Here is a 12,148-nt window from a genome sequence, read left to right on the forward strand (position 1 = left end):
CCGTACCGACCCGGTCAGCGTGGTAAAACTGCCCAAGGCCCCAGCGTCTTCAGTGCTTTTAAGCCAGGGACTGGGCGGCAGGCCACTGTAGGCATCTGCGCGCTGCTTAGGAGCAGAGGGGGTGGGATGGTTTACCCTTTGAGGTCACGTCAGGAGATGACACCCCTGTGGCCAAGCCTCCCAGGTCAGGCCTAGTCAGTGGAGGATTACGTGGGGGAGGTGGGCGTGGCCTGCCAGGAGACAAAGGTGACAACAGTTGGGGGAGGGTCAGGGTTTGACCCAAAATGAGTGGGGGTGGGGGGAGAAGGGGAGTTTGCCCCAGAGTTATTTGCCAGGTGGGTGTGGGAGGGGAGAAACAAGACCACACCAGGGGCCACCTTCTTTCCATGGGTCACCCACATCATTGACCTAGGTCAAGTTCACCCACAATCCTGAGTGTTGTCTGTGGCCCTCCAGTTGTCCTTTCACGAGTTCTTTACTGTGCATGCATCTAAGTCCTTGCCCCTAGGGTGTCGAGTCCCTGTTCCCAGATCTTGATGTGGCAGGAGCTCCTCTAGAACCCTGATTCTGTGCCCCTTACCAAAGACCCTTGTCCAGGGAATCTGAGAACTTGCAGGAAGTAAAAAGAAAGGAAATAACTCCGGCATCCTCAACTGAGATTGTGTTTGCTATAAAGGCTAAGGGCACAACCCGAAAAACAGAATTCTCTTTGTAGGCTAAAAGGACACAGACCCATTTGTCAGGAGTGACTTTTTTGGTGTGTGTACTAAGCTCTAACTGCCATTCATCACCTACCCAAGGACATGGAAAAATCCAGGGGACGCCTGTGCAGTAGTGGCAGGGGCAGGGGGTGGGTTCAAGGAAGCAGGGGAGCTGGAGGACAGCTGCTTGAGGCCTCTGCCTAAAGGGGTAGGACACTATTCTTTAGCCTCACAGCAGTGATGACAGGGCCGCAGGCTGGCCAAGCCCTGCCCCAAGAGTAGCCACCACCTCACCCTCTGCTCCCTTGCCCTGCCTCTGAGGCCCATTGTCCCTCCTGGTCACATTGCGTTAGGATTCCAGGCTCAAGGCCATGCTAGATGGTGAAGGCTGCCTGAGGCTGAGTGGAGGCTGGCTGTGGCTTCCAGCCCAGCAGAGGTTCTGGCTGTGGGTGGGACATGGTGACCCGGAATCTCCACCCTCCTCAGCTCACATCTCTCCTCTGCTGAGCAGGCCCAGCCACCTCCTGGGACTCTCCCCACCCCACCCGCTACCCCACCACTGGTCTGTGTCTAGGTGGGGGACCAGGCCGGAAGTTGAGTCTGTTCTACCTCCCAATTCTTTGAAGATCTGCACACATCTCTGCCCCTATGCCCCCGCCATTGTCCTCCTCTCTGCAGCCTCTGAGGTCTTAGTTAAACACAGCTGGGCTCCCTCCCTCCAGGTCCCTGCCTGCTCACTTCCCTCAGCCTGGACACCACAAGCTCTTTCCTGCATACAGGATACCTCGCCCCTCCTGCTCCCCTTCTCTCAGGTATCAGCTCCAAGAACAGAGGCCGCCTACTAATTCAGGTAATGTGTGAAGCGGGTGGGGTTGCCTCCACCAGAGTGGGTGGCTTTTCTGTAACCATAGCCCCGGGAGACTCAACCCAGCTCAGTCTTTTCTGGCTGGGCTACCACGTCGTGCTGGGAGACACAGGAGAGGGGACCTGGACTATGGTAGGGCTCCTGACCCTCCTGAAGAGAGGAATGGGGGCTAGTTTGCTCCTGGGTGGGGGTCCCCATGCCCCACTCTCAGACCAGTGCAGTCTCAGCCCCATCCTCCCAGTGAAGGGTGAAGGGGACGGGATTCTGGGATGCTAGTGCATAGTCAGGGAATGGATACCATTCCTGGAGGTCAGTACTGGGAGCACTGAGGCCCCTCAGGGCTCAGCTGCTGGGTTTTGCCTGCTCTAGGAACTACCTGGAACTCTGGCTGACTGTGAATAACCTTCCACAACCCAAAGAAGAAAGCTACACATGCAAGGGCTTACTGGGTTAGGCATTGTTCTAAGCACTTTATACGGATGGGCTGAGTTTTTCTGTCACCCCATTTCATAGATTAGGAAATTGAGGTTAGGCCCAAGGTCACACAGTGAACAAATGAGAAGCCAGGGTTCTTTCTGTTCCCCACCACAGCCCAGAGATGCTGTCTGCTGTGTGTTCCCCTAGCCTCAGTGGCTTGTGCCATGGGCCCGCACTGTCTATCACTACAGCAAAGCTCCTGAGGCCCAGAACCAGTGGCCTGCGTCTGGGCCTGCATGCCCCAGTATGTGTGTGTGGGAGACAGCCTCTGGCCCCTGTGGGCAGGCAAGCTTTGCTGTGGGGCCCCTCAGTTGCGGCTAAGACTGGTTACCTTCCAAGAGCAGCGAGTATGCACTGCCCAGTCCTTTAAAACCATTTTCCTTTTTACACAATTGATCCTCGGATCTGTCCCAGATCCCTAGACCAGGGATCTGGATGTTGTGGGAGCTTGCAGGGGTAGGGCACTCTCCCCTAAAAGGAGCAGCTCTAGGGACCAGACCTGCTTACTGGGAGGCTTCTGTTGGCAAGTTATTTCCCAATCTGAACCAAAGCCTTGAATGACTCTTACCCATGGATCACTTGGACAGCAAAGTGCCTTCTGCCCCCGCACAGCCAGGGGCCCTGGTTTATCCCATCCTGTTCTCAGGTCTCTTCCACTTTGGCCCTGGGTTGTGGTTCCCAGCTCTGGATCTGGGGGGAAGGAGGGGTCCTGGGGCCCTGGTCAGGCAGTTCTACCCCATCCTGCCCCAGGGCAGCTGTCTCTCGACCACGGTAAAGGAGTGAGCAAAGGTCCCCTGCTCAGAGCCTCAGAATTTGGATGCCCCAAAGCACTTCCCCACAAGCAGACCACAGAGAAACTGTGAGGGAGTAGTAGAAGGTGAGCTAGGCCACAGGCTGAGGGGCAGTCAACGGCCCTGGAGCACTATCTCCCAGGCCCAACCCCTGGGGTGGGGCAGTTCTCCACTCTGCCCACTCAGTGCTGCCTGCCAGGTGATCCTGAGGGCATGTCCACTAGCTGACCCTGCAGAACCTTGCTCACAGGCCACAAGCATGGCCTGGACAGAGTCCAAATGTTCCTTGGCGTGACGGTGCCAGGCCTCTTGGGGTCTGATGCTGTGGCCACAGCTGCCTCACCCACCAGCTTGCCTGCTGCCCTGCTTCCCTGTTCCCCTGCCAGTGTCCTCTGGTGAGAGGGTGGACCTGCTCTTTGCAGAGGCATGGACAATCATTATCCACCCACAGATGGGCCCACACAGGGACAGGAGGCTGCGACAGGATCCGGTTTATTCTGCCATGGGAGGGTGGTCCTGAGAGTGGCGGGTGCCAACCTGTCCTGGGCGGAGGGAGGGCCCAAGGGCCAGTTAAGGCCAGTGGTGGGAGAAGCAGGGGGCATGTAGCCCCTGGAATGCGGTGAGGCCAGGCTGAGGCCCGGAGGCAGCTGTGGTAGGCCGGGGCAGGTGCCCCTGCTGCCCAGGGTGGAAGGCACCGGGCTGGGACCGGGCCATGGCTACAGGGCCGTGGACCCAAGCCACATGGGCACCCCGGGAAGTGGGGCACAAGGTCACGTGACACAGAACATGAAACACAGGCGCACGGCTCATGAGTAAGCACATGGACAAGTGGGCACAGATTCACAGGCCAGAGGGACACCCAGCCTTGGCCGGACACATGGACACAATGGTGGTGTCATAACACACCACGGGACACCTGGCACTAAGGGACATGTGGACTCGATGGCTGCAGGGGACAGACCCAGGCCATGGAGTGCAAGGAACAGGGAAAAGGGGCCTTTTGGCACGACTGCACTAGAATCGTGAGAAGAGGGCAGTGGGGACTGGTCTGGAGGCACCTCGGCCAACCCCCATGCAGACCCCTTCGGGGACTCAGTCTGTCTTCCACACTTTGTTGAGTAGCTTCACCACTTCATCGTAGATGACAAACACGATGGCCACGTCCAGGCAGACCCGGCCCAGGCGGGGGATGGTGCCCTTGTAGAATCTGGGGTTGTGGGCAGGGAGAGGTAGGAGGTGAGAAGGCAAATGAAGAACAGTGTCCCTAGACAGTGAGGGTGGGTCCAGACATCAGAGGGACAAGGGCAGGAACCTAAAGGTAAGGACTCCCTGAGGGATAGCCTGGTGCTGGCAGCGGGTGGGGACCACAGCCCTGTCCCTCCCCTACTCACGCCTTGAGCCCCTCATTCCTCAGGATCTGCAAGCCACAGTCCCATGTATTCCGGTATTTGTGCGCCTCCAAGCCCTGCAGGACAGCAGTGTGCCACAGGGTTCAGCGGCTAGCCCCTGTCACAAACTCCCTATCCCCTTCCTTGCCCCCACTCCCACCTGCATCCGGGTCTTGATCACGTCCAGAGGAGTGTTCCCGAAGACACTGGCTGCGCCAGCGACAGCTCCAAACACTCCAGTGATCAGTGGGTTCATGGGCTTGTTGGGGTTGTCCCCTGGATGTGGGTGGGAGATGCAATCAGAAAGTGATGGGAAGGCAAAGGGGAGGGCTCTTCAGGGCTGGGGAGGAGCATGGAAAAGAGCCTATCAATGTGTGGGCCCCAGGAGGCCAGGTCCTGGCAGGGAAGACTGAAGAGGAGGAGCCTAACCCAGAGTGGTTGGAAGTGGGGTTTTAGGGGTACAGACCCAACAGATACATACCCTTGTACCAGTTTCGCAGGGAAGTCATGACGAAGAAGCGGATGGCCTGGTTAGATCCCTGCTTCAGCACGGTGGCTGTGAGGCCCTGGTAGGTCCCCTTCAGCCCTAGGGGCAGACAGGCATGGGAGTCATACTGGTGCCTCCCAGGCCCCGGATGGGGACCGGGAAGTGGGGAGAGTGGCACACCAGAGCACCAAAGCAGGAAGGGGAAGTTCAGGCCAGCCTGGCCAAGGTCCCTGGCCCTACCTGAGGAGGAAGCCATTATGGCTCACCTTGTTCTCGCACAATCTCCCTGACCCCGTGGAAGAATCCTCTGTACTTGGGGTTGGGAGAGGTCTGGTCGTGGATGAACTTCACCTGTGAGAGGAAAGCAAAGGCCCTAGCTCCCAGGATGCCCCTGGAAGGGCATATCTGGCCCTTTGGCTTGCAGGCCCAGGGCCCACAAAGATCTGATCAGGGTTGGAGGTGCAGCTCTTCACCTGGAAACAGGGCCTCCCAGGCCACTGCAGGACACAAAGACCCCAGCAAACAAGAGGGCTGGCCTTACTAAAGTCTCTGCAGTTACATTTGCTGGTATTTCCTACAGCTTAGGCAGGAAACATGTTATCTTACGTTTTCTGTTTATAAAAGTATTTTTTTAAAAAACCCCAATGTCAGTTGTCCCACTGCCTTTAGGACAGTGTCCAGTCTCCAGAGGAGGCCCTTTCTGCACACCTCCTGCACCCAGCTCCCCAGGCAGTTTCCCCTGCACACCTTGCCCTGCTCCTGCAGGACCTTCTTCACCTTGCCGGTCTCCTAGGATGACCCCAGCCACCCTAGCACCCCTCCGCACACCTTCTCCCTACTGGGACCCTCCCCACCTTGATGGTCTCCATGGGGCACACGACCACTACAGCTTCCGCCACACCAGCACCCAGGCCGCACAGCAGTCCCCGGGTGCTGTCCAGGCGTCCCTGGGGATCTCTCATGTGGTTGCTGAGGAACTCAAACATCCCGAACCTGGGAACAGGAGGCAGTGGGGTGAGAGGGGGTGCAGCCGCCCGGCCCGGATGCCCTCCCTCGACCACCCCAGCCCGCCTCACCTGACGGCCGCTTTGGGGATGGAGCCGTAGAGCAGGGAGCTGAGGCCTCGGTACAGGCCCAGGACGCCATGGCTGCGGACTGTCTGCCGCACGCAGTCCCCTGGAGGAGGGGGCGTTCAGCGACCCCAGCCGCCCTAGAGACCCGCCCCGCGCAGTTCCCCGCAGCCCGCCAAGGCTGCTCCCCGAGCGCAGGGCCCGGCCCTCTCGGTGGCGCGCCGCCCCTACCCCTTCGCCCCCCCCCCCCCCCCCCCGGCAGCCCCCTACTCACCAATACCCCGGTACCGCGGAGGGTGCGAGCGCTCGTCCAGCTGCAACTGTGTCTTCACGTATTCGGTGGGGAAGGTGATGCAAATTTCAATGCCGCCCGCCAGGCCGCCTGAGGAGACCAGGGACCCGGACCCTGAGACCACCGCCCCGCGGCCGGGCCCTCCGGCCCCTTCCCCGCCCCGGACTTTGTCCCGCGCCTGTGGTGTAGGGGAGGCCCGGCAGCGTCCCCTGCCCCACCCACGTTGTTCTGGCTAGGCGCGGAGGGGCGACGAACCAGGCGATCCCCCACGCGCTGGCTGGGGACCCGGGCCGCGCCCCCCCCGCCCGCCCCGGAAGTGGGGCGGGGCCTCGGCGTCCCGAGCCCACCCGGAAGCACGGTGGGGCCAACGGAGGGGGCAGATTGGGGGTCCGTGCCACGGAGGGGCCCACCTGCCAGGATCGCCTTCCCCGGGTGCGTCAGCTTGGCCTTTCCGGACGCGGGTGCGGCGGCCGCCAGAGCGCGGGGCTTGGCCATGGCAGGCGGGGAGGCGGGGAGGCGGGGCGCCCGGCGTCGGCCTTCGGTCCGAGCCTCCTACTCTCCGCGCTCGGTCCACGGCGGCGGCGGCGGCCGGTTAAGGCCCGGGGGGCGGAGCGGTCGCGTCAGCTCCCGGGCTCCGCCCCGCGTGGTCCGAGCCGGGCCCCGCCCCCGGCCCGCCCCGCGCCGGCCGGGAAACTGAGGCCGGGGCGGGGCGAGCGAGGCAGGCGCCGGGGCGGTATCGATAGCCCAGCCAATGACTGAGCTCAGGGTCCTTGGGAGGCGGTGCTGTGCTCGGGCCTGGATCTGTGGGTCAAGGTGCAGTTTCTAAAACCCGCCCCGGCATCTGGCAGAATCCGGTACGGGAAGGAGCAGGTCTCAGGGTAGTAGCGTCTGCCTGAGCGACCGGGATCCCAGGAGATCCGGGGTGGAGAGACGGGCAGACCGCCCCCCCACCCACCCCCGGGGCACTTGGGGCTAGTCCCATCCCTGACGTTTGAGGGTTTGGCATTCCGACACCCAACGGGCTGTGCGGCTACCATTTCCCCGCTACGGTATTTAGAGCTCCACGCAGAGAACTCAGGAAAAAGATCCCCACCCTGGCTATCTCCCCCTGGGCAGCTTGTTCCATGCGCAGACGCAGGTTCCCGTTCCAGAGAGGCACCAACAAATCTTTTGTCCCCTGCTACCCACACCAGCACCAAGCAGGGAAGCTTTGCCTTGATAAACCGACTTTAATATTCATGATCGGTAGGAGGCTCAGGGCCAGGTTAAAAGGTCCGTTCAGTTGTGTCTGGCAAAGTGGCCTGGAGGGGGCAGCTCCGTCAGTGCTGAGCGAAAACTGGGTGCCCCTCCCACCAAGGGCGGGGAATCCCTGCTGAGGACTCCCCAGGAATGCCTGGCTCCAGCCAGAGGGCCTGGAGGCAGGAGTCCACCAGAGCTGGTCTTCTTGGGCAGTCAGTGGCTACCCTGGCCTCCCCTGGCTTGGAGATGGCTTAGAGGCTGCCACTACTGGGCCTCAGCAAAAATAAATAATGTCCAGGTGTCCCCGCCTCCCATCAGAGTCCTCTGTGCTTGTGGGATGACACGCTCCTTGAAGTTAACCCCACAGAGGCGTGTTGCCACGGAGCGCCCGCTACACGCTGAAGCCGTACACAGGAGGCTGGGCGAAGGCAGGTGCAGGAGCATATCCATAGGGGAAGCCAGCAGGGGCAGGGCCTGCAGTAGGGCCGGCTGTCAGCATCAGCTGCTGGCCTGCAGAGGGAGAAGCAAAGGATGAGCAGAGCTCCTGCTGCCCCCGAGTGGCCAGGGGCCCAAGGAGCAGGGTCCCAGACCAGCCCTGACCACCCAAGGCTCAAGCACTGGAGAACAGGTGCCTGGGGGCAAGGACAGTGGATGTTGCTGTTGTGGGGCCAGCTACAGAGGCTGGCCAGGCTTAGGGGGTAAGCTAGTCCCGAAATGGGACACTTACTTAGCTCAACTGGCTGGGTCTCAATCATGCCCATCAAAATCTAAAAAAACCAGATTGACATTAATGGTGACCCTGAGGAGGACACAGCTGGTGGGAGACGTGCTGCGTGCTCACACCACACCCTCAGGCCTTTGTTAGTCCGGCAACACACTCCAGAACCCAACAGCCTTTTGGTGCAGCGGACACCAACTAATCTGCTCGACAGCCAGTCCATCCAGGCAGCCTCTCCAGTCACAGCCAGCAGCAGGCAGAGCAGCACACGGCAGCAGCTCAGACTGGGGCAGTTGCTAGGCACAAGGAGCAAGCAGGGGCACCCTCACAGAAGGCAGGTACCCTGAGAAAAGGGAGGACAATGGCCGTGCCTCTTCAACATTCCTGGGTCCACTGACCTTCTCCACGCCCGGCAGCCGTTGTGGTCCTTCCGTGCCCCACCCTGTCCATTTCCTCTCTGATCTGAAGCCCAGCCAGGGAAGGGTAATGTGAATGACCTTCCTTACTCTCCCCTCCCTAGGGGCAAGGGGATGCCACCTACCAAATAGGAGAGGGGCGGGCTCCACCACATGCTCCTCTCGCTTGCGCAGGCTCTCCGAAGCGTCCAGTCTGTCTACCTGCCAAGAGGTGAGATCGCTCAAGTGCCTGCCTGACAGGCCGCGTTCAGTCTGGGCCAGGAGGTGAATGTGGGGCCGGGAGGCAGAGCACACAGCCTCCAGGAAAGTCAGGGCAGGGGCTGGTTGGAGGGCAGACGCTGTACCACAGTGACTACCGCCCTGCTCCACAGGAAGGTGAAGCCTCTATAACTGGGTAGACGTGGAGTGCCCAAGGGGGCCCTGGTGACGCCCCCATTGTTCCAGCTCGGTGCCTTTCAAGCGGGCCCCTGGCGGCCCAAGGCAGCAGAGAACGGCCGGTGACTGCAGGCTGCACGTGTGGCCCAGCTCACGGGGCTGGCCCTCCTCTGGATACAGGTGCACCGCCAAGACGACTTCCTACATCTAGCCATAGCCAGTCCATGCTGCCCACCTTTCCTGAGGAGACCAGTCATCTGACATCTGGGACATCCCACCTGGCAGGGCAGATGTGCCACCTCAGAGATGGTGGCAGCGACAGCCATGTGAGGACAGGCTGCCTCCTTGCTCTTCCTCAAGGCTTCACCAGGGGCTACCCCATGCAGTACCCACAGGCTGGGGCAGACACACGGATGGGGAGGGAACAGAGCAAGGTGGTGCCAGGGGCCTGAGGGGCAGACAGCACTGTGCTAGTGGTGGCGATAGCAACTGTGTGTCTGGGACACCCCCAGCCCCCTGCCCCACCAAAACAAGCAGTTGAGTCAGAAAGAAGAAAAAGTTATGTGCCCTGTGTGTACTCGGGCCAGGGAGAGATCAGGCCAGGCACCAGAACCCTAGCAGAAGCAGCCCTGTTACTGGCCCTGTGCACTCCTTTCCCCTTCCCTCCTTGGGATGAGAGCTGAGGTGAGGAAGGAGCAAGACAGTGCAGTGGCCTTGCAATCTATACTCTCTTCCTTCAGCTGGCTCCCACCCAGGCTGAGGTCTAAGCTAGGCCTGCATCCTCCGCTGAGAGAGCCAGGGGGCTCAGGGATGTGGGTTTTTCTCAGAGGGATGGTCCTCAAGCTTCCCAAATGAATCAAGAGGCCCTGGGCCCGGTTCTCCAGGCAGGAAGGGGCTGTGGCCTTCTTGTCTGGGCCTCTCGACCTCACAGCAGTCTAGTCTGTTGGGCCCCAGGCCAGCTAAGGACCAGCCCACATCCCACCACTGCCTAAGAAACCTCCATTGAGCCCACCCTATCCCCAACATGACAGGCATCGGGTCTGATGCTGGTGCAGGCATGTGGGGTGGCAGCGATGCTGGGAGCCATGGTAGCCCCTGTCTTCCTCCCAGGACTAGGGGAGGTGTCTGGGGACCCTGGGTTAGGGAGCAGGTTCCAGCAGGAAGGCAGCTGTAGCCCAAGGACACTGTTCCACCCTGAAGTAGCTACGCAGCTGCAGTACTGACATGGCTGCCAGGATGACCATCATTCATCACAGAGAGGGAGTGTGTTCCCCCCTAGTCCTCGAGGCCCCCTGGAGGTCCCAACACCCGCAGCAATGAAGGTCTGAGCGGTATGAGTTCCTCTTATGTTAACCCATGGGCCTTGACTCTAGGAAGATATTCAAGCCATATGCACCCTTCTTTATGCAGGGGCACAGCAGACAGACTATGGCTAAGACAATTTAGGGATGGAAAAAGCAGAAACCGTGGGACAGGTTCTGAAGACAAGCTCCACACAGCACAGACACTTCCTTTAGGGAGCTGCCATCCACTGTAGCTGAGGAACCAGGGACTCTTGTAAATCCAACCAGTCTATGTACCCTAGTAGCCTGCAGATCAGGCCACACGGCCAGGACTGCCCCTCTCCTGTCCCCTGAAGAGCCTCGGGAGACCTCCCACTCAGATGCGCTGTGTGAACGGGACTAGGACACACTCTGGCAGTCCCTCCTCCTGTAGCAGGGAGATGGTCTTGAATGACCCATGGAACAGTCCTTGACAGGGGCTGGGCAGCTCCCAGGAGGCGCTGCAGGTGGCAGAAAAAGCAAGCCCTCACAGGCCAAAGCTGGCAAGTGCCAGACACCCCCCACCTGTGCACTTCTTGTTTCTTCTCTAACCCCAGACTAACACCTTCAGGCCCCTCCCCTCACACCACTGAAAGAGACCCTCAGCCTAGGGGCTGCTTATTAGCATCATGGGGCCTCCATATGCCTGGAAGAACATTAGGCGTATGGCTGGATGGGCCAGTAGGTGCTGCTGGGTGGCAGCTTTTCTGCAGCCTTAGAAACAAACCAGACTAGGTGACAAGGGTCTCTGGATGGTGCCTCAATTAGGCCCCTGACCAGAACTCCTAGGGCTTCAACACACACGGAGAGTTAAAATCAGACACTCCCACCTTGTTAAACAGCTCATCAACCTGCAAAGAAAGAGTAGGAGGCTAGGGCCACCAAGTGATATCTGGAGTGGTAGAAGCAACTTACCGAGACATGAGTATGGCCCTGAGGCCAGGGAGATGTGGTTCTGAGCCCATGTCTTCACCTGTCAGCTTTGGACCCAAACCTGTGACTACAGCTGTAGAGGGGATGACTATCTACCTGTCCAGGTGTTACCATTCCTACTAAGTGGTCAGCAAAAGCGGGGTTACCATGACAGGTCTGCCAACAAATGCACCCCGAACTCCACCAGAGGCGCCCTGAGAGGTGAACTGACAGCACGGGGACGAAGCCCACGGGCCGTGTGCTGGAGCTCTGCTACCTGCTGCCTAGCTGTTCTCAGAGCACAAGAGCCCTCGGCTGTGGGCGAGCACAGCCGTCGTGCCCCCTAGCAGCATGTGGCAGAGCTGATGCAAGGGGAAGGACTCAGTTCTTCGCAGAGCTCCCCAAGGTGATTTTCTAGAATAGGTTAATGTCAGGCAGCAAACCACTGGGAAAGCATGAGGCCACTCTCCAGGGTGGGAGGGGCTGGCTGGCCAACCTGGGCTGGCCCCCCACAGGCCAGTGGCCACCACAGGGCCTCTGCACGCATGGGCTAGAGTCACAGCCGTGCTATGTGGCAGCAAGGGAGCCAGGGCAGAGCCCGTACTTACTTTGCTAAGGTACTCCCTCATCACCTGGATGAAGTAGGGCATGGCCAGGTCCACGAGGTTGTGTCTCCAGGCCAGCTCCAGCACTACATCCGGGGGAAGCAGGTCGTAGCAGGTGAAGAGAGAGGCCGCGAAGCACTCCCGCTTGCCTTCCTCCAGGAACCACTGCAGCAACTTCTCAGCCAGCTCAGCGTCCCTGGACTCTGCAGCATGTTGCATGGCGTCCTGCAACCAAGGCAGACGCACAGCTCAGGTCTGCCCTGCCTGGCGCTGCTGGGAGGCACTTTCTGGGTGGGTAGGACACGCAACAGTGCCAGGCTCCGTGAAGGCCATCCTCGCCTGCAAAGGGGTCTCTGTGGCTCAGCTGCCCTCCGGTAGGATGGAGTACCACCTCCAGGAGGGCTCTGGAGGGCACCAAGTGTGTTCCTGGCAGCAGGCTCTCACAGACCTGCTGAAATGCCAAGAGGGAGGTGACGCGCAGAGGTGCAGG

At 60.2% G+C, this 12,148-nt stretch overlaps 2 protein-coding genes across 6 annotated transcripts in view; both read right to left on the reverse strand.

The window, feature by feature from the left end:
• Positions 1 to 3,310: 3,310 nt before the first annotated feature.
• Positions 3,311 to 6,681, reverse strand: SLC25A1 (solute carrier family 25 member 1). The gene is made up of 9 exons (XM_025858011.2): positions 6,482 to 6,681; positions 6,054 to 6,161; positions 5,786 to 5,885; positions 5,564 to 5,702; positions 4,976 to 5,060; positions 4,704 to 4,808; positions 4,383 to 4,498; positions 4,226 to 4,299; positions 3,311 to 4,041 (listed from the first exon to the last, which is right to left on the reverse strand). Exons 1-9 carry the CDS (start codon positions 6,564 to 6,566, stop codon positions 3,927 to 3,929), a joined length of 927 nt encoding a protein of 308 aa, XP_025713796.1. The 5' UTR covers positions 6,567 to 6,681; the 3' UTR covers positions 3,311 to 3,926.
• Positions 6,682 to 7,288: 607 nt separating this feature from the next.
• CLTCL1 (clathrin heavy chain like 1) overlaps positions 7,289 to 12,148 on the reverse strand; it is a 101,572-nt gene continuing 96,712 nt past the window's right edge. For all 5 annotated transcript variants that reach the window (XM_073889690.1, XM_025858013.2, XM_073889688.1 and 2 more), the window contains 3 exons: positions 11,662 to 11,883; positions 8,570 to 8,645; positions 7,289 to 7,820 (listed from right to left, as the gene is read on the reverse strand). In XM_073889690.1, coding sequence (XP_073745791.1) covers positions 7,702 to 7,820; positions 8,570 to 8,645; positions 11,662 to 11,883 — 417 coding nt within the window. In that variant the 3' untranslated portion in view covers positions 7,289 to 7,701. The remainder of the gene's footprint in view (positions 7,821 to 8,569; positions 8,646 to 11,661; positions 11,884 to 12,148) is intronic.

This window comes from Callorhinus ursinus, unplaced genomic scaffold (assembly GCF_003265705.2).
Source record: "Callorhinus ursinus isolate GAN/ISIS: 27379988/994484 unplaced genomic scaffold, GSC_fseal_2.0 scaffold115, whole genome shotgun sequence".
Classification (NCBI taxonomy): domain Eukaryota; kingdom Metazoa; phylum Chordata; class Mammalia; order Carnivora; family Otariidae; genus Callorhinus; species Callorhinus ursinus.

What these genes read in the sequence shown, in the direction of transcription:
- SLC25A1 (XM_025858011.2), bottom strand. Translation starts at nt 6,566, where the DNA reads ATGGCCAAGCCCCGCGCTCTGGCGGCCGCCGCACCCGCGTCCGGAAAG. An exon ending in TCCGCGGTACCGGGGTATTG is followed by an intron (nt 5,886 to 6,053) that starts GTGAGTAGGGGG and finishes CCCCTCCTCCAG; the next exon opens with GGGACTGCGTGCGGCAGACA. An exon ending in GCCCCATGGAGACCATCAAG is followed by an intron (nt 5,061 to 5,563) that starts GTGGGGAGGGTC and finishes TTCCTCTCACAG; the next exon opens with GTGAAGTTCATCCACGACCA.